Raw genomic sequence first — 16,138 nt, 5'->3', positions numbered from 1 at the left:
ATGCTGTTGAAGACCTTAGAGTTTGAGATTATGAAAAGTACACAGCTTAAAGGATGGCTTTTCTGTAACTCTACAAGGGAAAGAGCAAAACATTTTCAACACCTACCTTCATTTTTCTATTTACCTTTTAAAAACCAGCTCGACAAGTTTATTATTAGTGACTTGTCAAGATACTGAACATAAAGATCAATACGGCTATAAAAACATCTTGAATAAAAGTAAAAATTTGCCAGAAACTGGAAATATCCTACTTATTAAACCTTTTATCTGTTTATTAAAACTAAATAAAAATAGTTAAGAAAAAATGTAGGGACAGGTGCAGTGGCTCACACCTATAATCCTAGCACTTTGGGAGGCTGGGGCAGGATCGCTTGAGGTCAGGAGTTTTAGACCAGTCTGGGCAACACAGCAAGACCTTGTTTCTTTGGAAAAAAAAAAAAAAACTTTCACAGGGGGGAAAAAGCTTCTAACTGAAAATACTGACATTAAGCTTGATACCAATGACACCACCAGGTATTTTGAACTCAGAATGATATATTTATAATTTTGAAAGCCAGAAAACTTCAGACATGATGAAATGGGTAAGTGTTGAAAAGTTAAGAGTCTTTATTTTTATTTATTTATTTTTGAGACAGTGTCTTGCTCTGTTGCCCAGGCTGGAGTGCAGTGGTGTGATTTTGGCTCACTGCAACCTCCACCTACCGGGTTCAAGTGATTCTCCTGCCTCAGCCTCCCAAGTAGCTGGAATTATAGGCATGCACTACCAGGCCTGGCTAATTTTTTTACTTTCAGTAGAGACAGGGTTTTACCATGTTACCCAGGCTGGTCTCGAACTCCTGACCTCAAGTGATCTGCCCACCTCAGCCTCCCAAAGTGCTGGAATTACAGGTGTGAGCCACTGTGGCCGGCCAAAAGAGTCTTTAAATGTAGTGTTGTACTGTTGCGAAAAACATTCTAATCCCAATGACAGACTGGGCCTAGGCCCTGGGAATTTGGTAAAAGTTTCTTGTGACAAGTTCTTTTGCAATTAAGGAGATGAAACCCTCTTGCATGGGGCTTAAAGATAGACTGTCGTAAGCTAAACTCCAAGACACAGCATTCAGTCACTTGCCATTGGTAAGGAACACTGCAGAAGAGTGGGGTTTGCTGGAATCACAAAAGCATGACTCTGGATGGAAAGGAGCCTCAGAGAGCATCTAGTAGAAATGGCAATACTATTTTTAACGTTCTGTAACTTCTAGAGGTTAAAGAATTATATGTTTATGAAATAGCTATGTCCTTCCACAATACTATCTGCAAAAACACAACCTAGAAGCATGACAGAATATTCAGATTAATGGGTAGAAGTTTTTACCAATCAGAATGAAAGTCTAACAAAATACCACAGGTGTGTTGAGGGTAAAAGTGCTTTCTGCCAATCCAGCAAATCTTTAAGGAAGACATATTCATCATGACTGCCATCTCAGAATGTGAATGGGCATTACTGTAAGAATGTTAACGCTGGCATGAGAGGAAATGAAGGCTTCAGACACCAGTCCTAGGAGGAAGTAGGATCTTGCACGGTAAGAGGAGAATCTATCCAGGATGAAACAGTGAATAAGTGAAAGTGAGAAGGGGAGGGTAATAAAAGGAAAGCTCAATGTTTGCAGTTTGCATGTTGCATTGTTGGGTCCCCAGGACACAGGGAAGATGGGCCAAAGACCCTCTGCAGGGGCTCTTCAAGAGGCACTGGATAAACCACAGCCCAGGTGGGGATACAGGAATGATTGGGACATTTTCAAAGATCCAGGCAGAGAAAGATCCCAGAGGCCAAATGAAAAAAAGAAATAAATTACCCTTGAACTGGTGGGTGAAAACTAGGAGTGAAGCGTGTGTTTGCATCACCAAGGACAGAGAGAAGGAAGTCAGAGAGGAAAAACAAAACAAGGGAGAAGCTATGTAGGAACATACATACCCAAAGAATTAACACAGAAAGGGAAGGGAGAAAAGGCTGACAGAGTGACTCAGAGACAGATGGAAAGAGGCTGGCTGGAACAAAGGCACTTGAAAAGCTGTGTTGTATAAAGGAATGGAGAATGAGTTATACATTGACAGCTGGAACTGAGCCATATGGGTAAGCGTGTGGTTGGTCATTTCCCTCATTTGTGCGTTCTGGCCCCTGTGATTCCACCTGGAAGACAGCAGCTTCGTGCTGAGTGGGGTAAAGAGGAGCAGCACAGAAGAAGGGTAAACAGGGGGTTCACATCAATCTCAGAGACAGACGCTTTGAGAAGGACGACTCATCCAGTCACCTGGCACCTTCTCCAGAGCAGCAGTTGGGACCAAAACAGTATGGGAGGAGGGCAATGAGACAAGGGGTAAGCAGGCACACAGGCATGGGACTCTAACGTTATCTAACATGACAGCTATTTCCATAAGGGTCCAAGAGGAGACACAATTCCAAAGACTCACCTAAAGAAAGGAAGGAATTAAAATCCAATGAATCACTCAACCAACATTCAGCAAGTACTTTATATATGTCAGGCCCTGTGTTAGGTGTTGAAGAAACAGAGAAAAATAAAAGGACGAATCTGATCTCACTCAAGCTGCTCACAGACTCTTGTTGGGGGTAGGGGACAGCTTTGACAGCCAGGGAATGGGGCGGGGGGGCATCACGGTCAGGCTTATGGGACTTCAGTATAATCCCTCTGAGAGCAGCATGGAAGGTGAGCTGAAGCGGTGAGGAGCATTACTCTGTGACACTTTCTCTGCCACCCCTCCTCCCCTGGCAATGTGACGAGCATGGTTAGCTAATGTGTGAGAAGAGAGAGTCAGTGAATAATTCTACGGGAGTAACTCTGAAAGCTATGATGACAAGCACTAATGGATACCAATATATTCATAACCTTATGAGAAAAAGAAGGCTGGGATTGCGCAAGTTACAGCAATTCTTCATTTAACTAGTGGGATTTCTTTTTTTTTTTTAAACGGAGTTTTGCTCTTGTTGTCCAGGCTGGAGGCTGGAGTGCAATGGCGTAATGTCGGCTCACCGAACCTCCACCTCCTGGGTTCAAGTGATTCTCCTGCCTCAGCCTCCCGAGTAGCTAGGATTACAGGCATGCGCCACCACGCCTGGCTAATTTTCTATTTTTAGTAGAGATGGGGTTTTTCCATGTTGGTCAAGCTGGTCTTGAACTCCCGACCTCAGGTGATCCGCCCACCTTGGCCTCCCAAAGTGCTGGGATTACAGGAGTGAGCCACCATGCCCACCCAACTAGTGGGATTTCTAAGTAATTTGGTTTACTCTTTAAACATAAATTTTTAACCCAATTGACAGCAGTCTTTCTAAACATATTTATACATTTTGTCTTTCAAAGCAAAGTGAAGCTGCCTGTTTTATAAACACACACTCCATAGAGATCTATGATATGTATGATTTTCCCACCTGCTTCTCTCCATAGCTATTGCTTGGATCCTTTTCCCTCTGCACACTGTAGTATTACCTTGAACTATTTCTTGCCCTGACAACCTCAGTGCCGCCTGCTAGAACTGAGCATAAATGAAGAACATACTCCAAATGAGGGTGGGGGTGTTATCCTATTAGTAAAGATGATTAATCCTACCATATTAACTCTATTTTGCTTGTTCTGAGATATTTTGGCTACCTCCTGATTCTTAAGTGGGTTCTACATAACTGAGATGGCCAGAATAACAGCTCTGGATATCATACTGCAATATCTATTTATTGCTTTAACATATAACATAGTAGCTTGACTTTTCCATTGCAAGAAAGGGGTACACTGTACAAATATTCTCTTCCCGAAGTAAATCTGAAGTACTACTACCAAGGAAAAACAAACTGACCTTAGGTAAGAGATTATTTAGGAATAGCAATTCATGGCCAGGCACAGTGACTCATGCCTGTAATCCCAGGACTTTGGGAGGCTGAGACAGGCAGATCACTTGAGCTCAGGAGTTGTAGTCCAGCCTGGGCAGCATAGTGAGACCCCATGTTTACAAAAGATACAAAAATTAGCCAGGCATGGTGGCATGTACCCACAGTCTGGGCTACTCAGAAGGCTGAGGTAGGAGGATGGCTTGAGCCCAGGAAGCAGAGGTTGCAGTGAGCCAAGATTGCACCACTGCATTACAGCCTGGGCAACAGAGCCAGACCCTGTCTCCACCCCCTCGCAACAAAGAATAGCAATTAACTATATTACCATAACAAGGCTCTTTGATGTTTTTTGTAAGTTACCAAATGTGTATTTCTCTCAAATATGAAGAATCTGATGAACCAATTCGAGAGCTTGTTCAAGAAAAAAAGTCAACATGAGTCAAGTTGAACTAATGACAGACTAAGTGAGATGCAATAAAGGAAGGAAATATGTCATAGCAGCATTATCATGAAGAGTTAACAGAAACAAAAGAATAGAGCCAGTTCATCACTGGCAATTCTGGAACTCTCAAGTCTCATAACAGTGATACTAGAATAAGGATGACCTGATGAAGACTCAACTGAAATTCAACATCCCAATTGAGCCTCTCATTCTTTTTAAAACAACTCTTTTCAGGTTTCTATACATATCCATGCGTAAAACAAGTTCTACTTAAACCGATTATCAAAAGACCGAAACAATACATTACTAACACTGTCTATCCCAAATTTGGATTTAATTTTGATCTGACCTAATTTTCACAGGACTAAGGTAATCTGTAATTGTTACTCTTTTAAATCATCACCACTTCATTATGTAATAACCAAGAGAACCCAATTCCTTCTGTACTTCTGTATTCTCACCATTTAGACAATTTTGTCATGACTTATCAAAGCCACACCAGAAAATGGTCAACACTGGTAACTAAAGAAGTTGTACCTGTGTTCTTACATTAATTCGCAGATCTTTTCTATATACTAGGGAGCTTAAAACAGTCACATGGAGAAAGAACACCAAAGTTTATCATCAAAATGGAGGGGAAACACCTGATGCTGAAGTTAGATGACAATGATAGTAACTGCAGTCACTAACATTAATGAATGCATACGGAGCCAGGCATTATTCTAGGTGCTTCTAATGTATTGCCTCATTTAATTATCACATGAACCCTATGGGGGAGGTGCCATTCTTAGCCCTATTTTACACATGAGGACATGAGGAAACCAAGGGACAAATAGACACAGTCCCCTGATTGATAGACAAGTTGCCATCAACCAAGATATCCTATTTCCAGAGTCTAAACTCTTAGTCACGAATGTTAAGACTGTCATTTTATAAATAGGCAATGGATGTAAATTGTGCTTATACAGCAAAAGTGTATTTATAGCTTTTAAGAAGTCATTTTTTATGTTGTTTTAAGAATAATTAAGTATTTTTCACTATAGGGCACAATAACCCTGAAACCTTGATGTAACTTTGTCAACAGGGTCCAAATTGTGACATCACATGGAGTCAAGAGTACTGACATAAGGCCCTTCTGTTACTTCTGGCAACAAACACCAGAGAGGGACTCTCTGACAGACTGGTCTTATTTCAAATCCAGTGTCTTACAGTGATGTCCCATTTTATGCTCTTGGTAGAGAACCTGGGCAGTCTTTCAGGGTAGTTGAGAAGAAGTCTACATTATTATTTTTCTTAAAGTCCTTACTCCTCAGACAGATTTGCTAATGGATCTTGATAACACTGTAATTCTCTCCCTAAATATTTATTGATATGACACAAAAAAGATAAAAGAATAAGAAAAGTTGCCACATCATTTGTGCTTTTCACTACCATTATGCTTTTATGGTGGCATAACGGACTGTTCCCCTATTTCTTTTTACCCTGAATGACAGACAGGTAGCACAGAGGTAACAACCATGAGCTTTGGAGTTGGAGCTCATTTAAGTTTGAACCCTGGCTCCCTTCTCCATGTTACTGGCTGTCCAGCACCGGGCCAGTTCCTCGACTTTTCCAAGCTTCAGTGTCCCTGCCTCTAGCACGGAAGCATAGTGTGACTGTGAGAACTGACTGAGATGATGCACACCAAATGCTAAGCAAAGTGTACCTGGCTCAATGTCAACAAAAGGAGACCGCAAAAGTCATCACTCATGTCAGAAGAACACAGTGGAAAGCGTATCAGGTATTTAATAATCCAGGAGATTTTTTTTCCCTTACATGATATTTAATATAAATGCCAAACTGGAAAAAAGTTACCAATAATGAAAAATCACATTTTCCTTATTCAATAATTTATCTAGAGAAAAAAAGGCCTAGCAGGAGAAAGAACACTAAAAAGCTCATCCAGAATTTATTTCAACTCTTAAATCTACAATTAAAAAAAGGAAGAGTAAAAACAAACCAAAATGCTCACCATGGATCGAATGCTGGTTGTCTTTTTGAGTGGTTGGTTCCAGAACTGCTCTCTGATGGTAGAGAAGAAACTCTAGTTGACACATTATTTTCATGGAAAGAATTGTCTGGACGTGGAGATGGCACTGAATAAAGAAAAAGTAAGTCACTGATGGACTTTTTTTTTTTTAGACAGGGTCTCACTCTGTCACCCAGGCTGGAGTGCAGTGGTGTGATCTCGGCTCAGTGCAGCCTTGACCTCCCAGGCTCAAGCAATCCTCCTGCCTGAGCCTCCCAAAGTGATGAGATTACAGACATGAACCACCGCAGACGGCTGATGTTCTCTTTTGGTCAAAGCAGTTTTCACATTATCCTACTGCATTTTCTCTAACACAAATAAAACAACAAACAAACATATAAAAATCCTCATCAGCCCTTCACATAACTTTTATGTTTTCTGAGGGTGAAGGCATTCCAGGGAACCTTGTCCCTCCATCCACTGCTTATGACACTAATTTGCAAGGGTTAGTTAACACTAGGTAATGTGTATTGAAAACAGTAAACTGACTTGCCAGCTGATAAAGTGAAGAATATTATAAGGTATTTCCTTTCTCTCTTTTTTTTTTTTTTTTTTTTTAAATAAGAGACTGTTACTCACGCTGGAGTACAGTGAGTTCACGGTTCACTGCAAACTCCACCTCCCAGGCTCAGGTGATTCACCTTAGCCTCCTGGGTAGCTGGGACCACAGGTGCACACCACCACACCTGGCTAATCTTTTGTAGAGACAAGGTTTCACCATGTTGCCCAGGCTGGTCTCGAACTCTTGAGCTCAGGCGATCTGCTCACCTCAGCCTCCCAAAGTGCTGGGATTACAGACGTGAACCACCGCGCCCGGCCAGGATATTTTCAAGTGTGAATCTTGTAGCCTCTATCACCATTCCCTGCCACCGTTTTGGCATTCTTTAAAGTTAAAGCTTTCTTATCACAGACCAACAATGTAAAATCTATTCTTAGTTTGAAATAATTAATATGTGTGCTGAAACAGACAAACTACAGTTTAAGCCTTGACACTTGGGAGGTAGTATCACTCGTTTTTAACCTAAATTACACAGAAATTTAGCTATTTCTATAAAAATATTATTTTTCTCTAAATTCCAAATGAACAGAAAAAGATAAAATGTAATGTACATGAATAAATACTTTTCTGCTTTTGGGGGGATAGTTATTAACTTTTTCTGTCAATTTCTAAGAATGGTTAGGCCGGGCGCGGTGGCTCACGCTTGTAATCCCAGCACTTTGGGAGGCCGAGGCGGGCGGATCACGAGGTCAGGAGATCGAGACCACGGTGAAACCCCGTCTCTATTAAAAAATACAAAAAAAATTAGCCGGGCATGGTGGCGGGCGCCTGTAGTCCCAGCTACTCGGAGAGGCTGAGGCAGGAGAATGGCGTGAACCCGGGAGGCGGAGCTTGCAGTGAGCCGAGATTGCGCCACTGCACTCCAGCCTGGGCGACAGAGCGAGACTCCGTCTCAAAAAAAAAAAAATTCTAAGAATGGTTATAATAAAAATATACTGGAAATTTTACCACAAAAGGAATATACAGACTGTATATACAGATAAATAACACAATTTCACTTGACTCTTGACCAATAGGAATGAAAACAGGAAGCATTCTGGAAACATCTGTTATTTCAATAATACCACCAAATCTTCCTCTAGGACTTAGTAGTATCATTGAAATGACAGATGTCTCCAGATGTTTCATCTAGTTAAATATTTTCCTTCTATATCTGAAATTTTTAAAATTAAAACATTCCACCTGCCAAGCTCTCTCTACTAATGAGGTAGATATATGAAGTATTTCTCTGAATTAACCAATTTATTTTTGTTTGCAATCAAAATAAAACCGTGTTTCCAGAGGTCAAAGACTAACTAATTTAAATCTCCATTAGCATTTTATATTAATGTATGTTCTCCAGACATCTATAGAAATAACACACCTACACTACATTTTGGAGGTAATGCTTTGGTGATAGAAGAAAAGGCTTTTGCACATGTATGCAATAATATTTTAATTAAATTAAATCTTAATTAAAAGCTTAGTCCCATAAAATTCTTTTTTTTTTTTTTTTTTTTTGAGACAGAGTCTTGCTCTATTGCCCAGGCTGGAGTGCAATGGCACAGTTTTGGCTCACTGCAAGCTCTGTCTCCCGGGTTCACGCCATTCTTCTGCCTCAGCCTCCCGAGTAGCTGAGACTACAGGCACCCGCCACCACACCCGGCTATTTTATTTTTTATTTTTTTTAGTAGAGATGAGGTTTTGCCATGTTAGCCAGGATGGTCTCGATCTCCTGACCTTGTGATCCTCCTGCCTCGGCCTCCCAAAGTGCTGGGATTACAGGCGTGAGCCACCACACCTGGCCAGTCCCATAAAATACTAAAGTGTAATCATGGTATCAGAAAAAAATGCATTAAATGGCATATTCAATCAATGCCTTATGCTCTTCCAAAGGTGGGGCTGGAAGGCAAGGAACAGAGTAGCCTAATCATTAAATATACATTTAGTCCTAATAACACTTCTGTGCATTTATTTAGCTGGGGTTCCTAATTAAAATGACTAAGCAGTTCTCCATGCCCCCGCCCCAAATCCTGCCCCTTTCCAACTATCCTCTTAAAACAACAGAAATAGTGGGAAGTCAGGCAACATGGGCATAGGAGGCTTTAGAAAGCTGTGGTGACTCTTGAAGGCTTTACAGGCCTCCTGACCCAAGGCCTTGCTCTTGGCCCTGTGGGCTTGCTGTCCATTTTCTCCACCAGGGTGTTGGAATGCCCAAGGGCTTTACAATCTATTACTGCATAGTTACTAAAAGGGATTGCCTTTGTCATTCAATGTCTCCTAAGTTCGTACAACCCCAAAAGCATCTGTTTTAGTTGTCTGTTAAATAACAAAGTACATTTTAGGCTGTGCAAGTACACTTGAAATTTTTCTTTAATTCAATTGACAAATATTTATGAAACTGTGCGAGGCAGTGTACTAGTCAATGAGAATAAAAAGAAGAGAAGACAAAGAGAACTGAGTGTCTCACAACCTTGTGAGAGAGAACTCAGACAAAGAATCAGTGCAACGTGGTCAGTGTTACATCAGAATTACAGGCAAGGTACGACAGACAGAACAGAGAAGAAAATGTTTCACTCCATCTGGAACAAACTGTGGGAAGATATTATACTGAAGAGGACCTTAAAGAAAGGGACAGAAACAAACTGTTCCAGCAGGATGAAGAGTACATTACAGGCCAGAGGAGGGCACAGCCTGTGCACAGCCTGTGCAGTCCCATAGGCTGGGTACCAGAGAGACCTGGGGGGTCGGGGAGAAAGTGGCTGGAGAGCATGGCAAGGGCCAGACCATGGGAAGTCTGGAATGACATCCTAGAGAATTCAGATTTTGTCCTGATGCCAATGGGAAGCCACCAAAAGACTCTCGACAGGTGAGCGATAGGGGATTAGGAGTAGGGTGGGGTGGGGTGGGCAACGGGATGCCTTGCTCTATTTTTTCCCCCTTGTAGCACTTAGTATCTTTTACTGCTCTATATAATTATTATGTTTAGTGTCCATCTCTCCTCCCGAGGAAGTGAGTTCCGTGATGGTGGAGATCTTTGGCTATCTTGTTCACCAACAAGTTCTAAGCCAGCACAGTGCCAGACACACAGGTAACATCGATAAGTATGTTTATGGCTTGACAGAACAAAATGAGTGGTATGGTCAGAACACAGCTTCAGAAGGATCACTCTAGTCACTATATTGTCAGGTACCTTGGAGATAGGGAGACCAGTTAAGAGGCTACTCAAGGAGGCCAATTCATAAGCCAGGAGGGCCTGACTTAGCAGGAGCAGAGGAAGGGAGAACCGCTGGAAGGTGACAGTGTAGGTGAGAAGGCCGCTGGCCTGAGTCGGTGAAAGCAGTGTGAACATAAAGCAAGAGAGGGAGGAGAGGGGAACCTGTTGAATGCCGGGGGTGGGCTTACCTCTGTAAAAGCTACCAACTCTCCTTGGCACAGGATCATTGTACAGATGTCTATTTTCTTTGGGGGCTGTGCCATCATCAGAGTGTGGGTCATGATACACTCCACCCTAAGGCAGGAAAGAAATTTATAAAGTTAAGCCACACATTGATGACAATATTGCCTATGACTTTTTTCTTGAGACAGGGTCTCACTCTCTTGCCCAGGCTGTAGTGCAGTAGTAGGATCACGGCTTACTGTAGCCTTGACTGCCCCAGTTCAAGCAATCCTCCTGCCTCAGCCTCCCGAGTAGCTGGGAGTACAGGCACACGCTGCTACACCCAGCTAATTTTTTAAACTTTTTGTAGAGATGGGGTCTTGCTACGTTGCCCAGGCTTGTCTTGAACTCCTGGACACAAGCAATCCTCCCACCTCAGCCTCCCAAACTGCTGGGATTACATGTGTGAGCGACCTGGCCCAAATTTAGAACAGTACCTAATCAATCTATAATTGACTTAATGATCTTTCTGAAAGAAAACTCAGAATTAGGCAACAAGGAAAACTACTTACTTTATAAGCCACTTCAACTTATTTGTGGGAGATTGGATATTAATACATTTTAAAAGCTAGGCAGTAATGATGTTGAACAAATAATGTTTACAGGCATATTTTATTGTGACATACCTCAGACTTCTGGCGTGTATGGAAGGAAGAGGTGCCTTCTCTGGACGTCTCTTTGACCGACGATCTTGCCACAGTCATCTCTGGAGGGAGCTGTTCTCCAGGCTAGAAGTAAAATTTAAAAAGATTTATAAGAGCATCCTGTTCCTAGGGATGGAACTCATCATGAACTTTATTTGGTAGAACTAGGACCATAACCAGCTAAAATAAAAAATGTTAGTTGGCCAAGATACAAATAGTCCCATAAAAGTGAATAATCTGATGAATGTAATATAAGTCAAATTTCACACAGATGGAAAGTAAAATTCTCATTAAAGTTAAGGCAAGCAGGGAACAAATTAGTCTGAAAATAGTTCAATTAATTATTAAAAACAAAATTACCCTTCTAATATCTAGACAGTCATGGTTCTGAGCGGCCCTCTGATTAGGAATTCTATTAGTTTATCTGAAATTTCTCTAGCAGATTTTAAGTCTGAGTTCTCCAAAATGAACTGTGCAGTTCCAAAAGTATTTTTCATGCAGGACTTATATGGCAAAGTCAGATGAAAATAAATGATTTTTGAATATATCAAGGAATAGAATAAGTCCTTTTAATAATTTTCGTGTTAAAATCCTCTTAACTACTATAGTTTATGTGCTTAAATTCTTGTCTTAATCTTCTCTAGGATAACAACACTTTTGTTTCATGTATTTTCTGAAGCCAAATCATGATAGTGCTCATCTCCAAAGACATACCACTATCTTTCTCTCTCAAGGAAGTGAGTCACAAGCTAAGAACAGTACTTGATCCACAATGGTGTTCACTGAGGGGAAAAAACATAGGATTTTCCATCATCAGAAAAAAAGATTAAGGAAGAAAATTACCAAGTCATTAGAAGGAGTTTGCTGCATTGTATATCTGTATATTATGCACAGAAAAGGGCATTACCTTAAGCCTATGTGATATATCAAAAATATTTTATTTAAGATTTAAAATATGATTATTTTTCTCCCTCTCATTCTCCAAATGTACTCTGAGGATTCCGGGAAGGAATTCATCCAACATAGCCTTCCTTCTTTCTATTTTATGAAAATGTCTCATTTGACTTTTACCACCTGTACTGTTTACAAAGGCCTCTACAAAAATTATTTTAAGAAAACAAATTATTGACATCTAATATAAACTCAGTAAGAGTCTGTGTGCTTTTGAAGGTGGCCTGATACTTTGCATGGGAGTGATTCCTAGGATTCACTCACAGCTTAAGTTACTTTTCCAGCCTTCTGGTATCTTTGTGCTTTTAAACTTGTACCTTCTTGTAGCTGGGCACTGTACCTCCTGATCTGGCCTTCACCGTCTGTAACAGATCTGTGCTTAGCCCACAGTAACTGTTTAGAATTCGCTTATGACCACCATGTTCACAAAAATTCTTTTCCTGGAATTCTCAGAGAGCATTTACTTTTTCTAAGTTAAAAAGCTATTTGTTTTTCCGATTTCTTCTCCATTTTATACCATGCTGAACGCTAGCACACTTTACCCAATTTTCCCTTCCATCTCTCCTCTACAGGAAGCTGCCAGGAGATCTTTCTAGGCTCTGGATGTTCTTTCTCCCGACAGCATCTCCTCAGGGCTCCTCTGACCATTCCTCTGACTCCAATTACAGCCTCTGCAAATGGGCACCTCTTGCTTTCTCCTTTCACCTGGGTGCCAGACCATCTTTTTAGCCTCTTAGAGCACACTTCTGCTTAGAGGCCAAGGTCACTTCAAATTCAACATGTCCGCAAGACACCAGTGGCAAGCAGCTGGCCTCAGCACCTGGAGCTTGCCTCATAATCCCAGCTCCATCCTGAACTAGTTGGGTAAACTTGGAGCAACTCACCCAACTTCTCTGAGCTTCGACATGCTCATCTGTGAAATGAAGGGATTGAATTAGGTGACTTCAAAACTACTCTCTTTCACACCAAAAAGGAGGTCCTAGAAAAGAAACCATGAAGTCTTCCTTTTTCCTATATTCAACCCTTCAAATCATAAATCCTGTTGTTTCTACTTCTGAGGAGTAGAAGATCCACTCTGTTTCCCACTGGCACTGACTTAATCCCAAACATATTCTCTTCACCTCGTGCTTGAATTATTGCAAAAGCCACTCCAAATTTTGCATTTTTCACTCCAGCAAAGTGGAACAAGTTGCAATGCCCAAAGCACACCATGCTATGTAACATCTGTTACCTTCCTTCTCCTTCCAATGCTCTTTTCTGCCCTCTTTCCTGAGGTCACTGTCACTTTCTTCCTAACCTTCCTGGAAGTCTCTGCTCAGATGTCACCTGTTCTAGGAGCTCCCACAACTCACAACTTGGACTGTCTTGCTCCCCTGGCACAATGGCATGCCTCTAGCACAGTAGCCAGAATGTAACCTCGCAGCAGTGGAACAACCTATCTGTTGACAAGTGTCCCCTGCCAGCACACACACTTAAGACGACAGGGACCCTATTCTTTTCATCTTTCTAGCTAGAGCTTTTCATGTTGCCTAGCTCAGGACATACCTGAACATATCTTCACTCTTCAGCCTATTCAAAGCTTGTCTATATATCCTAGCCCAGAGAAAGACCTTCAGTTGCCCATAAAGCCGTTTCTAACTGCTTCTGCTTACAATGACCTCTCTCTATTCTCAATTCCTATTTATAGCCAGTGCCATATTGACTTAGGTCTTACTTATTTCATTGTTATCATGTATCACTTTATCTTCTCCAAGAGCAGGTAAGTTTCTCAAGTGCAAGAGCTCTCTCAGACTCTTTTGAGTGCCTGGGAACACCCAGCATAGAAACGGTGTTCAATGTCCAAATATCAGCCTCCACAATCACAGAAGCAGCAAGAATAACTAAAATTTGTTAGACACTTACTTTGTGCCAGGCACTGGGCACAGTACGTTATAGATGAAATCATGAGAACATTATTTTTAAAACATGCTCTACTGTAAGAATGCTACTTCTTGTTTTTTTGTTTGTTTGTTTGCTTTTGTTTTTGTTTTTGAGACGGAGTCTCGTTCTGTTGCCCAGGCTGGAGTGCAGTGGTGTGATCTCGGCTCACTGCAACCTCTGCCTCCCAGGTTCAAGTGAAGAAATGCTACTTCTTTTAAGCAGGTTAGGTCAGTTCTAGAATCTGACGATGAATAAGATGGAAGAAGCATTATGCTAAAAATACTGTTTTAAGATTTAAAAACAACCCAAAAGACTGAAAATTAACATTTATCCTGGTATGAAGTTAAATTTATCTATAGTTCTGGACAAATTTAAAACTTTTAAATTCAATTAAAAGGTACTAGCAAAAGCTTTTGATTTAAGCAAATGTGGTTTGGAGAGATCAGAGAAAATACCCATGAATTCACACTGCATTTTAAGAAAAACTAAAACCTAACTGATACAGCTGATGAATTCTGTAATAAATCAAAATAGGATTCTCTCAACAAAATATTCCAGAAAGGAATATTCAGGAAAAAAAAAAAAAGATTACTAAAAACAAAATTTGACTTTTCTTGAGTACTCAACGGTTGATCTAAATAGATTTAAAAAACAAAAAACAAAAAAAAACAGCAATTAGGCCAAGTATTGCTTCCCTAAATGCATCCTATCAAGAAAAGCACGACCTCCTGTAGTAGGGAAAATTGTAGATGGACCCTCATCACATCCCTTGTACCACCTTCCCCTGAAGGGCCACCAGATTCGGTCAAGTGCTCAACTGTACCTGGGGTGACAAGAGTTGCAGGCTGTTGGCTCTAGCTGCCATCCCTTGCCCTATGCTCAAGCTTCCATCCAAGCCCTTGGCTCTCACTTTGTCACGGGTCACATACATAGAATGCCTATGAGGACGCTGCTGGGAAGAAAAGGGGCTGGTGTAGCCCAGTCCGTAAGAAAAAGATTCGTGAGGTGCAGACAGCGAATGGGAATGGCTACTGTCCATGTGCTCAGGCAGCTTCAATTCCTCCATTGTCTTAGAATGTCTGGTTGTGGTTCGACGTGAGTCCAGCGTTCCTTCATTTCGGTTATTTCTCCCAGAAGGGCTGAGCAAAGTTCTTGTGTCACCGTGTCTGGTGGGGGTTGGGCTGGTGGGAGAATTCAAGTCTAAGCAGCTAGATGGGAAGTACCTACTGGTACTCGGCTCCGCAATTTGGGCCCTGGCTTCAGAAAGGTTACTCACAGACTTGGAGTCACTCAGTGCCCCATGGCTTTTGGCCTTGGTCCTGTAGGAGGGACTCCTAGAGGACTGGGGAATGGTGTCAATATAGCTATGCCGACTCTGCTTTTCATTGGGCTGCAGTGTCCCAGCTTTGCTTTGAGAGCTTTCCATGAATGAGTGGCGGTTCTGCTGAGATCTGCTGTTCGACTTGAGGTACTTTGTCCCTGGGCCTTCTGAAGGCTTTGGGTCAATATTAAAATCAAACTCTGTTTTTGACTTGGCTTCTTTTGGGCTAAGAAGGTGTGGTATGTTGTTGTTGGTGAGATCTTTGCTGGTAGACCCAGGCTGGCTGCTTGCTTGGTAGGTTTTGGTGTGCAATGGACTAAGACTAGCTCCAGCAAGGTTTCCATTTAGGAAGCTTTCATTGGCAGGGATACCTTCGTCAGCCCGGGGCAGGCCTACACTCAGGTTCTGGATGTCCTTGCTGTTAGATCTGTGGTGAGACTGCAAAGCAGTACTTTTGCCGGCTTGGTTTCTATGTTAAAAACAAAAGAAGTATATCAGTTTCCCTCAATAGCTGATACACAAAAAGTATTGTTAAAAAGAAAGAATACTTAAAACACATGTGCCTTCGAATAACAAGTAACCTATCAACAGCAGTTAAGTTTCTTAGACCAACTCACTCTGTAACAAAGCACTGGCCTTCATGAAATTATTCTGGCACTGCTAAATGCTCAGCTAACTTGCTGTCAAAAGAGTTTCTAAATGATAATCTGGTAAAACATACTCTCACTATATTGGTACTCATATGAGTGTTTGTGATAGAATGACTGCTAAGAAGAGAGCTGAGCTATAAACTCTTTGTAACTCTTTTGTCTGCTTGAATGTCAGAAGACAACATTTAGACTTAAAGGTTACTATGTTTCTTGAACTTCATTTTTATTTGTAAAACTTGAAGCCTGCCTCAGAGATACATACTCACAGCACATACACACAGACACCAATGT

The 16,138-nt window shown here is 41.4% G+C and overlaps 1 protein-coding gene across 3 annotated transcripts in view; it reads right to left on the bottom strand.

Moving 5' to 3' along the window:
- The window catches only part of CDKL5 (cyclin dependent kinase like 5), a 208,295-nt gene that overhangs the window by 15,957 nt on the left and 176,200 nt on the right, over positions 1-16,138 (bottom strand). For all 3 annotated transcript variants that reach the window (XM_030807633.1, XM_003261114.2, XM_030807634.1), the window contains exons 12-15: positions 14,700-15,666; positions 10,988-11,089; positions 10,328-10,433; positions 6,328-6,451 (exon numbers count right to left, since the gene is read on the bottom strand). In XM_030807633.1, the coding sequence (XP_030663493.1) occupies positions 6,328-6,451; positions 10,328-10,433; positions 10,988-11,089; positions 14,700-15,666 (1,299 nt within the window). The remainder of the gene's footprint in view (positions 1-6,327; positions 6,452-10,327; positions 10,434-10,987; positions 11,090-14,699; positions 15,667-16,138) is intronic.

Source organism: Nomascus leucogenys, chromosome X (genome assembly GCF_006542625.1).
Source record: "Nomascus leucogenys isolate Asia chromosome X, Asia_NLE_v1, whole genome shotgun sequence".
NCBI classification, from domain to species: Eukaryota; Metazoa; Chordata; class Mammalia; order Primates; family Hylobatidae; genus Nomascus; species Nomascus leucogenys.
Note: the sequence above shows the minus strand (reverse complement) of the source record. Positions and strands in the feature narration are given on the sequence as shown.